Source organism: Ascaphus truei, chromosome 14 (assembly GCF_040206685.1).
Source record: "Ascaphus truei isolate aAscTru1 chromosome 14, aAscTru1.hap1, whole genome shotgun sequence".
In the NCBI taxonomy this organism is placed as follows: domain Eukaryota; kingdom Metazoa; phylum Chordata; class Amphibia; order Anura; family Ascaphidae; genus Ascaphus; species Ascaphus truei.
Genome location: NC_134496.1, coordinates 14468639 through 14482240, shown reverse-complemented (window position 1 = coordinate 14482240; position 13602 = coordinate 14468639). Strand labels below are relative to the sequence as shown.

Here is a 13602-nt window from a genome sequence, read left to right as displayed (position 1 = left end):
TACTGTGTATTTGTTTCATTGTGTGTGTGCTGTGTGTGTGTTGCTTTGAGTGTGTGTGTCTGTGTGTGTTACTGTAGGGGGGTCACTTTCTGAGCAGAGACGTGGGAACTTTTTGCACACATTTTGGTTACTCTCACTTACAAAATTCAAAATACTATCAAACTTTTAAAAAATGTTAATTGTTACGTTGCATGGTTTGATTAAAAAAAACATTCTAGTAACATTTTTACAGGTTCTATCAAAAGCGTTCCAGGTTCTAGTAACGTTTTCACAAATTCTAGTAATGATTTCACAAATTCTAGTAACGTTTTCACAAATTCTAGTAACGTTTTCACAAATTCTAGTAACGTTTTCACAAATTCGAGCAACGTTTTCACAAGTTCTAGTGACTTTTTTTTACAGGTTCTAGCAACGTTTTCACAGGTTTTACACATTTTCACAACTTCTAGTGATGTTTTCGCAGGTTCCACTAACATTTCGATAAGTTCTAGCAATGTTTTCACAAGTTATAGCCACATTTTCACCAATCTCTCAAGGTTCGCACATCTCTATTTCTCAGTGTCATTGTGTCTTGTGCACTGTGGTTTTGTCACGGTGCAGTGTCACAATGTAAACCAGACACAGGCACTGTCTGTTTGTAACAGTGCCTGTGTCTCATTGTGTTACTGTTAACATTTGTGTGTCACAGTGTCTGGGTGGCTTTCTCTGTGTTGCTGTGTCTTTGTGTATCACTGTGTGCCACTATACAGTTTAGGTGTGTGTTGCTGTGGACCCATTTTAGTCTGTATAGATGTCATTGTGTCTATGTAATTTTGTGTGTCTATGTCACTGTGTCATGTGTGGGCACATGACTGTGTGTCTGGGTCGCTGTGCATTGTGTCTGTAACATTCTTATGTGCTGCGTGTCGCACAATGTACTGTAATTGTGACGCGCTCTGAGTCCCATTGGGAGAAAAGCGCGATATGAAATAAAGTTATTATTATTTGTGTTATACTGTTAGTGTCTTGGTCCCTGTGTGTGTGTGTGTATATAACACTACTTGTGTGTGTTACCTGTCTGCCCCTATGTGTTTGTGTGATTATGAAAGTGTCTCTGTGAGTCGGTCACAATGTGAAGTGTGTATCACAGTGTACTTAAAATTGAAGTGTGTCACTGTGTGTGTCACATTGTGAGTTTGTCTCTCTGTGTAATCTTTATGTTTGTCACTATATCTGTGTCATCCTATGTGTCAATGTGTCATTGTACCACTGTCACCTTGTGTGTGTACTGGGTCTATGCAATGTGTGTGTAACAGTGTGCATGCGTGTTAGTGTATGTTTGTCTTGATGCATGTGCATCACTATATTTGCATTAATGTTAGTTTTTGTGTCACTGTCATTATCACTTTGTCACCTGATTGCTCTGAGGTGTGTGTGTGTGTATAATTGTGCATTGTATGTGTGGTGCGAGAAACTGTGTGTATACAAAGCATTGGTGTACAAGGGATTGATGTTATATTAAGCATGGTACAGTATGATGTCATCCAAGGATGAGTATTCAGAGCTAAGATGCCATAGAAAACCAGGTTTTCAAGGGGCATGATGTCAAATGGAAAGATGTAGGGTTACGAGGGATGTGATGTCATACATGCACAGGTACATACCGTAGGGGCAGGTAAGGTTATACTGCAGCATGATGTCACCCAGGGATATGATGGGATATCCTAGGGAGCATGTGACATGTGGCTGTGAGAGGACCATGTGATGATGGCTTGTGTTACATAAAATAGAGCCAGAATGGGTGGAGAAAGGAAGCATATGGAAAATGTTATTGTATATATGCGATATGCAGTGGAGTCTGTATCTTACGTTTATAGACAGACGCTATAAGAGTCCTATTGTATAATTAGGGTATATTGGGAGCTCTAATATGCTCATAAATAACCTTTTTAAGATCCTATCTCCTAGGCAGTCCAAAAGAAAAGCCCTATTGTATAAATGCAATAAATATACTGTACTGTATGATGGAGGCTCCAGCCCATAAACCCAGGTACATATGCTACAAAGTTCCCATTGTATGAGTTGGATATACCCAGTAAACTCTGTCCTATAAACTGAGATACCGGCCAAAGGAAAGTCCTATTGTATAAATGTTATATACACCAGCGGCTCTCTCCTACAAACGGAGAAACAGATCCTACAACATTTCTGCCATATAACTAGACCCCACAAAACTCCTATTGTAGTAATTGAAAATCAGATATAAAATCTGTTCTATAACCGAGGCACAATACCTATAAAAGCCCTACTGAATAAATACAAATATACTGTACAAAACAGACTCCATCCTAAGAATGGAGAAGGTGTTGTCCTATATACTGAGACACAACCCCTATTAAAGTCCTACAATATAAATTAAATATACAAGGGAGGCTCTCACCTATACATTAAAACACAGACCCTCTAAAAGTCCTGTTGTATAAATTAAATAATATTGTTATTATCGTTTATTTGCAAAATGCCAACACATTACGCTGGGCGGTACAAAGGGGGTCCTGAGATTTGATAATGACATAAACAGAGTTACACACAAATAAGGACAGACATGCACAGATACAGACAGATACAGACAGGTAATGAGGTCCCTGGTCACCAGAGCTTACAATCTAGAGAGATATCCAAAGGACGCTCTTTCCTATAAACTAAGATGCAGACCCTCTAAATGTCCTATGGTATAAATGGCATATACGATGAAGCCTCTATCCTAAAAATGGAGACACAGATCTTCTTCTTTAAAGTGCTTTTAGTATACATGGTTATGTGATGGAGGCCTCATCCCATATAATGTGGCACTGACCCTGATGGAGGCCCCATCTCATATAATGTGGCACTGACCCTGATGGAGGCCCCATCTCATATAATGTGGCACTGGCCCTGATGGAGGCCCCATCCCATATAATGTGGCACTGGCCCTGATGGAGGCCCCATCCCATATAATGTGGCACTGGCCCTGATGGAGGCCCCATCCCATATAATGTGCCACTGGCCCTGTAATATTCCTTTTGCACAAATGGTATATTTCATGGAGGATCCTTCCTATAAACTGAGATACAGACTCCATCAAATGCCTATTTTATACTTACCATGGTATCTACGATCCATCCTATAAACTGACAGCCCCCCCCCCAAAAAAAATTTATGATTTGAAAAGAGGATGGAGACTTTATCCTATAAAATACCCTATAAAAGTCCCATTGTGTACATTGAATAAGCTATGGAGCCTCTGTCCTATAAACTGAGAAATACATAATAAAGAATTCCTTTACATAAGTGACATACTGTACACAGGGCGCACAATATACCACATTGAGTTATTGTTCCCATTTGTCCTTATGACATTTCAATTAGCCAAAGTGGGAGTGGGTAGGGCAGATATGGAAGCAGAATTAGGATCACAAGAAAGGCTTCCAATTAGAGGTGGATTCTGGGGTGAATGGTGGTCTGATTGGGTTTTTTCTAAATCTGCAGTCTGGTCTTTATCATGGATGTTGATGTCATTGAACATATTAAAAGGGGAACCTGCAGCTTATGAGATAAGAGGATGTCTCACCACTAGGGTCAAGAGAAGCTAAACTGTGGGAACTGCCAGTAAATCTGGGTGAAACACCCCTTTATTCCATAAATGTCAGGTTCCGTTCATCCTACTGGGCTCCTTCATTTATTGGCATTGAGTGGGATCATCTGCTTTGGGTGGGTCGGCTCAGGGTGTCCATGGAAATTACCAGAGAGCATCTTTTCTGAAAGCTCAGAATGATGGGTCTCCGCACCGGTGAAGTTTACGCAGTGGAGGATTCTGAAGGGTTAATACCACAGCCTTGGACTGTACAGAAATACCCATTGGTCTGCTGTTCTCCATCTATAATCTTCCTTCTCATCTATCCGTCACTCCTCTCTCCCTCGCTCTTCTCACTCCTCTCTCCCTCGCTCTTCTCACTCTCTCTCCCTCACTCTTCTCACTCCTCTCTCCCTCGCCCTTCTCACTCCTTCGCTCTTCTCACTCCTCTCTCCCTCGCTCCTCTCTCCCTTGCTCTTCTCTCCCTCGCTCCTCTCTCTCTCGCTCCTCTCTCCCTCGCTCCTCTCTTCCTCGCTCCTCTCCCTCGCTCCTCTCCCTCGCTCCTCTCCCTACCTCGCTCCTCCCTCACATCTCTCCCTCGCTCCTCTTTCCCTTGCTCCTCTCTCCCCTCTCCCTCGCTCCTCTCTCCCTCACTCCTCTCTCCCTCTCCCCCTTGCTCCTCTCTTCCAGCACCTCTCTTCCTCGCTCCTCTCTCCCACGCTCCTCTCTCCCCTCTTCCTCACTCCTCTCTCCCTTGCTCCTCTCCCTTGCTCCTCTCTCCCTCGCTCCTCTCTCCCTCGCTCTTCTCTCCCTCGCTCCTCTCCCTCGCTCCTCTCTCCCTCGCTCCTCTCTCCCTCGCTCCTCTCTTCCTCGCTCCTCTCTCCCACGCTCCTCTCTCCCCTCTTCCTCACTCCTCTCTCCCTTGCTCCTCTCCCTTGCTCCTCTCTCCCTCGCTCCGCTCTCCCTCGCTCCTCTCTCCCTCGCTCCTCTCTCCCTCGCTCCTCTCTCCCTCACTCCTCTCTCCCTCCTTCTCTCTATCTTTTTGTTTTCATGTTTCTATCTTGTACTTTTCCTCACAAGTGTTCACTCCTCTCCCATCTAATAGTTTCTCTCTTCCTTCCTTCCCTTTTTCCTTCTGTCTTTCCCTGTTTCTTTCATTTATTTATTTACCTCTTACTACTTCTTTACTACTCTTCTTGTTTTCCTTTTTCTAAAATCCCACTTTTTTTTTTAGGTTTTCCTCTTTTATTTCACTTTCTTTGTGTCTTTCCCTGCATACTTCTCCACTCTACGTCTCATTCCACGTCTCTCTACACTCTCTTTTTTTCTTATTTTTCGCCCATTATTCTACCTTTTCTTTCTTTCTTTCCTATCTCAGGGGCCTGTTCTCATGACAAACCGCTTTTAAAGTGCCCTTTCCGGTGGCGAAATTGGTATTGCGAGTTACATCCAGAGCCTGAAATATGGGTTTGGTTGAGAGAGCAAAACCTATAAGTCAGACTGAGGAGGGAGTTAGCACCAGCTTAGGTCATTCTGCTTCTAAAGTCCGTGCTGTACAGTCCGGGCGGTTTGGCCGTTGCACCGGGCGGGTTGTCACTTTCTATAGAAGCGGTTTAGAAGATGCAATTTGCAATAGAAATTTGTTTTTTTTCTCACATTCCATTCCGCTTCTTCTGAACATGTGGTTTGTCATGGACAACTTGGGAGCTACGAGAATAGGCCTCTCTCTCTGCATCACTACTCATTCTATCTTCTCTCTCTATCCATTTCTCTATCTTTCTCTCTTCCCTCCTCATTTTCTCTCTCTTCTTTTTCCAATCTCTCTGTCTATCTCTACTCTCCACGTACTCTCTCTCACTCCCTCTCAGTCTGTGCAACCTTTTTCTCTCTCCCCTCCCTCCAACCCCAGGGAAGGAAGAATACCCGGCCACTTTCCGAGGGAACGAGTTCTTCTGCTACGACCTGTCCCACAGCCCTATCCAGAGCAGTGCGGATGAGATCACCCTCTCCTTCCGAACCCTCCAGCGTAACGGGCTGATGCTCCACACAGGGAAGTCCGCAGACTACGTCAACCTGTCTCTGAAGAGCGGCGCGGTGTGGCTGGTCATCAATCTGGGATCCGGGGCCTTCGAGGCTCTGGTGGAACCCGTCAATGGAAAATTCAACGACAACAGCTGGCATGACGTCCGAGTAACCAGAAATCTACGACAGGTATGTCTTGAAGATCTTATCCTGATGGTTGTGGTGGTTATTCTGCCTGTGTTACCCTTGAGGTCCCATCTTTCCTGCACTACTGTATAGTTCTAGAGGCTTGTTAATCCCTAGAGGTGTCAGGCGCCCTGTTTCTCCATCACCCACAGCCTTAAGGTGTATGGTCCTAGAGGTTCCACCCTTCTTGATAGATAGTTGGGCCTTGAAGGTTCCAGATGCTAGAGTGTTGCTTATTCATAGAGGTGGTTGTCACTGTATCCCACCTCCAGCCTTAGTCATGAGCTGTATGGTCCTAGAGGATAGAATTACATCATTTCTTCTACCTGTGTTGCTGTGAGGTCGGAAGTCTCCCTGCTGTACTGTATAGTACTGGAGGTATGTTCATCCCTAGAGGTGGCAGGCACCATATCCCTCTGCCAGTCTCAGTCATGAGCTGTATGGTCCTAGAGGTTCCGGTCTCTTGATAAGCAGTCAAGTCCTCTTATAGCCAAGCCTTAGAGCTATCAGTTGCTAGAGGCTTGTTCATTCCCAGTGGAACGGGCACTGTAGTATGTGACCTGTTTGATTGTTTGCACTTTCTTGCCTTAGAGCTTCTGGCTTTATATCTCTGTGCCTGTAATCTTACACGTTTTTCCCTTGTGTTGAGGTCTCCTGAACTGCCCGGCCCTATTGTTGTCTAGTTCTGCATCTGTGTGACTATTCACTCAGTTATCCATGTTATGCTCTGTATGTGTATTGTTGTCTAGTCCTAGAGGTTCCAGCTCTTTCGGTACAAGGAACTGTAGCTCACCACCTCCCTATTCAGTGAGTTTATTGGTCCTACGGGTTTTTAAACTGATCCATATTTGAGTCCCCTAAACTGTCTAGCCTTAAAAGGGCTAGGCATTGTACTGTCCAGTAGTACAGGACTCATTCCGTTAGCTGTCCTGTCTCATAGGTATAAGAGTCCAGAGAAGAATCTGGGGCTCAGAGAAGGCTATGAGACAGAGATATGGAGACAAATGTCCATATACAGCATACAGGTGTGGGGCTGGTTATTAGGGAAGATAGCGCCTACCTGGTTCTTTATCTATGAGAATATGTAGCAACTAGGAAAAGATTACGCAAAATGTCTTCTTAAACCCTTAAGGTTCACAAACGTAGCCCCTCTCAGAGAGTAAATACTTCAATAATCAACAGGACTCACATGCTGCAGTGTGGAAGATCCTTGATTCAGTGAATCTGCTTCAGTGGCAATTCAGTGTGGCAATCCTGCGGTGTGGCAATCCTCCGGTGTGGCAATCCTCCGGTGTGGCAATGCTCCGGTGTGGCAATGCTCCGGTGTGGCAATGCTCCGGTGTGGCAATCCTCCGGTGTGGCAATCCTCCGGTGTGGCAATCCTCCGGTGTGGCAATCCTCCGGTGTGGCAATCCTCCGGTGTGGCAATGCTCCGGTGTGGCAATGCTCCGGTGTGGCAATCCTCCGGTGTGGCAATCCTCCGGTGTGGCAATGCTCCGGTGTGGCAATGCTCCGGTGTGGCAATCCTCCGGTGTGGGAATGCTCCGGTGTGGGAATCCTCCGGTGTGGGAATCCTCCGGTGTGGCAATGCTCCGGTGTGGCAATGCTCCGGTGTGGCAATGCTCCGGTGTGGCAATGCTCCGGTGTGGCAATCCTCCGGTGTGGCAATCCTCCGGTGTGGCAATGCTCCGGTGTGGCAATGCTCCGGTGTGGCAATGCTCCGGTTTGGCAATGCTCCGGTGTGGGAATCCTCCGGTGTGGCAATCCTCCGGTGTGGCAATGCTCCGGTGTGGCAATCCTCCGGTGTGGCAATCCTCCGGTGTGGCAATCCTCCGGTGTGGCAATCCTCCGGTGTGGCAATCCTCCGGTGTGGCAATCGGTGTGGCAATGCTCCGGTGTGGCAATGCTCCGGTGTGGCAATGCTCCGGTGTGGCAATGCTCCGGTGTGGCAATCCTCCGGTGTGGCAATCCTCCGGTGTGGCAATGCTCCGGTGTGGCAATGCTCCGGTGTGGCAATGCTCCGGTGTGGCAATCCTCCGGTGTGGGAATCCTCCGGTGTGGCAATCCTCCAGTGTGGCAATGCTCCGGTGTGGCAATCCTCCGGTGTGGCAATCCTCTGGTGTGGCAATCCTCCGGTGTGGCAATCCTCCGGTGTGGCAATCCACCGGTGTGGCAATCCTCCGGTGTGGCAATCCTCCGGTGTGGCAATCCTCCGGTGTGGGAATCCTCCGGTGTGGGAATGCTCCGGTGTGGCAATGCTCCGGTGTGGCAATGCTCCGGTGTGGCAATGCTCCGGTGTGGCAATGCTCCGGTGTGGCAATGCTCCGGTGTGGCAATGCTCCGGTGTGGCAATCCTCCGGTGTGGGAATCCTCCGGTGTGGGAATGCTCCGTGTGTCAATCTTCTGGTGTGGCAATCCTCTGGTGTGGCAATCCTCTGGTGTGGCAATCCTCTGGTGTGGCAATCCTCTGGTGTGGCAATCCTCTGGTGTGGCAATCCTCTGGTGTGGCAATCCTCCGGTGTGGCAATCCTCCGGTGTGGCAATCCTCCGGTGTGGCAATCCTCCGGTGTGGGAATCCTCCGGTGTGGGAATCCTCCGGTGTGGCAGTGCTCCGGTGTGGGAATGCTCCGGTGTGGCAATGCTCCGGTGTGGCAATCCTCCGGTGTGGCAATGCTCCGATGTGGCAATGCTCTGGTGTGGCAATCCTCCGGTGTGGCAATCCTCCGGTGTGGGAATCCTCCGGTGTGGCAATGCTCCGGTGTGGCAATCCTCCGGTGTGGCAATGCTCCGATGTGGCAATGCTCTGGTGTGGCAATCCTCCGGTGTGGGAATCCTCCGGTGTGTGGCAATCCTCCGGTGTGGGAATCCTCTGGTGTGGCAATGTTCCGGTGTGGGAATGCTCTGGTGTTGGAATCCTCCGGTGTGGCAATCCTCCGGTGTGGCAATGCTCCGGTGTGGCAATCCTCCGGTGTGGCAATGCTCCGGTGTGGCAATGCTCCGGTGTGGCAATGCTCCGGTGTGGGAATCCTCCGGTGTGGGAATCCTCCGGTGTGGGAATCCTCCGGTGTGGCAATGCTCCGGTGTGGCAATCCTCTGGTGTGGCAATCCTCCGGTGTGGCAATCCTCCGGTGTGGGAATCCTCCGGTGTGGGAATCCTCCGGTGTGGGAATGCTCCGGTGTGGGAATGCTCCGGTGTGGCAATCCTCCGGTGTGGCAATGCTCCGGTGTGGCAATGCTCCGGTGTGGCAATCCTCCGGTGTGGCAATCCTCCGGTGTGGGAATGCTCCGGTGTGGCAATGCTCCGGTGTGGCAATGCTCCGGTGTGGCAATGCTTCGGTGTGGCAATGCTCCGGTGTGTCAATCCTCCGGTGTGGGAATCCTCCGGTGTGGCAATCCTCCGGTGTGGCAATCCTCCGGTGTGGCAATCCTCCGGTGTGGGAATCCTCCGGTGTGGCAATGCTCCGGTGGGAGAATCCGTCAGATTACTGGAACAAATGGCAAACACAGAGAAGATGCGACACACGACCAGGCAAATAAGTGGAAAGAGGGGGAATTCCGAGGCAAAAATATTTATTTGATCATCCTAAAACGGAGGTGAGACAAACACCCTACATGTTTCGTGCTAAGCGCGAAGGTCTTGACTTTGATAAAGCGCTTAGCACGAAACATGTAGGGTGTTTGTCTCACCTCCGTTTTAGGATGATCAAATAAATATTTTTGCCTCGGAAGTCCCCCTCTCGCCACTTATTTGCATGGTCATGTGTCGCATCTTCTCCGTGCTTGCCATCTGTCTCACATGGAGCAGGTAATAGATTTCCCCTCCAGCCTCCTGGCCACTTTCATCCCACGTTTTCCAAGCTTTCTTTATTCATCTCAGAGCCTGCACGCTGCCCAGGTGTAGGGGTTGCCAGGCTCTGTATCCCTTCCCGTATCCACCCCCTCATCCAGCCGTGGATTCACCCCTCCATATACTCCCGGCATTGTCCAATCCTAGCGGTGTCCTGTCCTGTATGCCCTTAACAATCCATTGACGTACCTAAATAAAGACATGCCAGGCAGTCCTAGAGGTGCCAAGCTCTGCATCCCTGTGCCAGTAACAGAGGCAGCAGGCTCTGTGTGTCTGTGCTAGGCTCTGATGTGCTAGGCTCTGTATTTCTGTTTAGCCTTAGGGGTGTCAGGCTCTGTATGTCCTTGATTGTCTAGTGTTAGAAGTACCAGGTCTGCATCGATGTGCTCAGTGCTAGGGTTGCTGGGTGCTGTATATTTGTGCAAGCACTTGAGGTGCCAGGCTCTGTACTCATGTACCAATTCTAAAGGTCTCAGGACATGTTCTATCTATCTATCTATCTATCTATCTATCTATCTATCTATCTATCTATCTATCTATCGTCTGTCTGTTTGTCTATCTTTATATTTTTCTATCGTCCAATCTCAAATATATGGTTTATTACTATTTCCATATAATTTTATTCTTATTTTACAATTATTTATATTTCCCATTTCATCCTAGAATACATTTTGCTATTAAATCTGCTTTTTTAATTTCAGTTTGCTACTACTGTCATTTTTTTAATTGTAAAGTTAATTTAGAGTATTCATTTTGCTGTGTGTTAATAATATCACTTTTAATTCAGCCTAAGGCTCAATTTTTCTATAACTTTTTAAGTTACATTTTGAAATATGTTGTTGCCTTTTGTAAACTTTTTATGTTTTTGACATTTTTGTTTTCATATTACTTTTGCATTTTAAGTTTTTTTTTTTGATTCATTTATTTTATCTGGTCAAAATATTATTAGCTCTATCGTTTCTCCTTTATATTTGTAAAATAGAATAGTGATAGAATATACTGTAACCCCGCCGTTAACTACCTCAGACTAACCTGAGTTCTCCTCCCCGTTAGCGCTGCGTGTATTTACCAGCTGAGCACGTGATTATATGTCAGACAAACCGGGCACGACCCCAGGGGAGTTATAACAATTTTATGAACAATAGAAAAGGTATAAACACAATTCTTAAACCCTCACAGCGATCCTCTCTGGCTGAGGATCAGCACAGTACCATTGTAAGGCCGCGCTTATAGTGCCCGCGACGCAATGTCGCTCCAAAACAAATCAACCGACTCCGTCGCAAGCGCTTATAGTAAGCGCGACTGAGCGACTGAAAATTTGGAAGCTGGCTAAATTTGATTTTTTTTTTAGAGACTGTCGCCACATGTGACCAATCAAATTGCGCGGCCCGCCCCCTTTAGTGACATCACTAGCAACAGTCACTAAAAAACAAATGATAACTTTCGCTGGTGGCGACGGTGACGGGTGACGTCATCGGTCGCGTCGCCGGCACTATGAGCCTTACACTTACAGTACAACCCCAGTGCTGCGCAATCCTAGGTATCGGAGAATACCTACTAAACACACAACTATAGCGCTTAAAGATGGATTTTCTTACGGTGTTGCACTTTTGTAAATACGATGCCGATATATTAGGAAGTCCAGTCCCCTGCTGCCATGAAGACTTGAAGGCTTTTTCAAAATGTCCTTCTTGATTAATGTTCCCAAAAATAGTCCTCTATGGCGCTGGAATCTTCTTATCTCTCCATCATGTGTATAGGAAAGAATATAATAAAAAGGTTTCAATAGGTTTTACTCTCTTAAATACCTATCACCACCTAATTGTGATATCTCACTTTGGGCCTCATGCAGAGAGCATCGTTATTTCAAAATTCGCCATTTTTTGTACAATTTCGCGCAGAAACCGGCATAAAATGGTGAGTTACGAAAAACGCGCCATTTTGTTTTTTTTATTGCTAAAACTCGCCTCGCGGCTGACGAGAACCTCCATCTCGCCATTTTTAAAACTCTCCGAATGCAGAGAGGTACGAACGGCATGTAGCGGCTATTCGCGCCAGGGAAATGGCGCGATTTTCTCATTTTTGCCGCGCCAGGAAATATTGGCAATAAGATGGCGCTCGCCGCCTATAGCAAAGGGTAAAAAAAAGCCGCGATTTATTTTTTTTACATTTCTGAAGCGCGCATCTTTTCCATTCAAACTCGCCACACGCATCCATGTTAAACATAGCAGAATTCGCACTTTTCTGCATATGGAGAATAAAACTCTCCAAAAAAGCTACTTTTTATGAAATTCGCCAATTTGAAAATTCTATGCTCTCTGCATGAGGCCCTTTATATATTACAGTATATACAGTATATATATCTATTGTGTGCGGTCCCTGGGGTACCAGACATACAACAAATGTGCCAATTAAAGGGAAAGGAGATGTGCTGAGGGAACCTTCAATCCTTGTTAGACTATAGCCCCATGAATATCAGATGCTTAATTACACAGCATCTGATATTCAACATGGATTGAAGGTTCCCTCAGCACATCTCCTTTCCCTTTCGGTTAGAGGAAAGGAAATTTTACCAGCAACAAAGGAAAGGGTTCTTTACAGTAAGGGCAGTTACAATGTGGAATTCATTACCCATGGAGACTGTGATGGCAGATACAATAGATTTGTTCAAAAAAAGGTTGGACATCTTTTTAGATGGGAAAGATATACAGGGATATACCAAATAAGTATACATGGGAAGGATGTTGATCCAGGGATTAATCCGATTGCCAATTCTTGGAGTCAGGAAGGAATTAATTTTTCCCCTTAATGGGGGTTTTTTTTTTTGCCTTCCTCTGGATCAATAAGTAAGTATAGGTATAGAATAAAGTACAGTATCTGTTGTCTAAATTTAGCATATGTTGTACTTGATGGACCTATGTCTTTTTTCAACCTCATCTACTATGTGACTATGTAACTATGTAACTATGAAGGTTCTCTCTGCACATCTCCTTTCCCTTTAATTGGCACATTTGTTGTATGTCTGGTACCCCAGGGATCTCACACAATAGATAGATATACTGTATATAATATATAAGTGTAAAACCTATTGAAGCCTTTTTACTATATTCTCTCCTATACACCTGATGGAGAGATAAGAAGATTCCTGGATTCCAGTGCCATAGAGGACTACTTTTGGGAACTAGGTATTGGAGAGCCTTATATTACCACTGACAGCCCTGTGTCATAGAGAACCCTGGTATATGTGCTAGCACGTAACGCTAGCTCATGGTGGTTAGTGTGGTACCGGGGCAGGCCTGAGTTTCGCAAAGGCTTCAGTGCCCCTTTTACTTGTCTTGGTGATGAAGATCCTCTTTGTAGTTACTCACTGTTTCCTTAGGCTGGAGGCCACCTACTTCCTGAGATACAGGCCCCATTATGGGGTGCCGGTATCCCCGCCATGTAAAAATCCGGTGGGTCACGTGATCGAGGGATTTTCATATTGAAGGAGATACCGGCACCCCATAACGGGGTCTGTATCTCGGGAAGTAGGGGGTACCTGAGGCTGAAATCAACTTTGTTCAGCTCAGGAGATCCCCTGCTCCTGCACTTTAGCATCCCCCTGCTCAGAGGAGCTTACAATCTAATTGGTAGGTAGGAAGAACGTACAGAGATAGTAGGAGGGCGTTCTTGTAAGTGCGTCTGCAGGGGGCCAAGCTTTATGTATCTTGTGTCTAGTATTATCCACGGTGCTACTCATATGCTTCTTTAAGCAAGTGTGTCTTAAGGTGGGTATTAAAGATGGATAGAGAGGGTGCTAGTAGGGTATTGAGGGGAAGGGCATTCCAGAGGTGCGGGGCAGTCAGTGAGGAAGGTTTATGGCGGGAGAGGGCTTTAGATACAAAGGGGGTAGAGAGAAGACATCCTTGAGCGGAACGCAATAGTTGGGATGGTGCATAGCGAGAAATTAGGGCTG

The 13602-nt window shown here is 46.4% G+C and overlaps 1 protein-coding gene across 4 annotated transcripts in view; it reads left to right on the top strand.

Annotated features, from left to right (window-relative positions):
• Positions 1-13602, top strand: part of LOC142465634 (neurexin-2-like) — a 262948-nt gene that overhangs the window by 129821 nt on the left and 119525 nt on the right. For all 4 annotated transcript variants that reach the window (XM_075569754.1, XM_075569752.1, XM_075569753.1 and 1 more), the window contains one exon: positions 5502-5803. In XM_075569754.1, coding sequence (XP_075425869.1) covers positions 5502-5803 — 302 coding nt within the window. The remainder of the gene's footprint in view (positions 1-5501; positions 5804-13602) is intronic.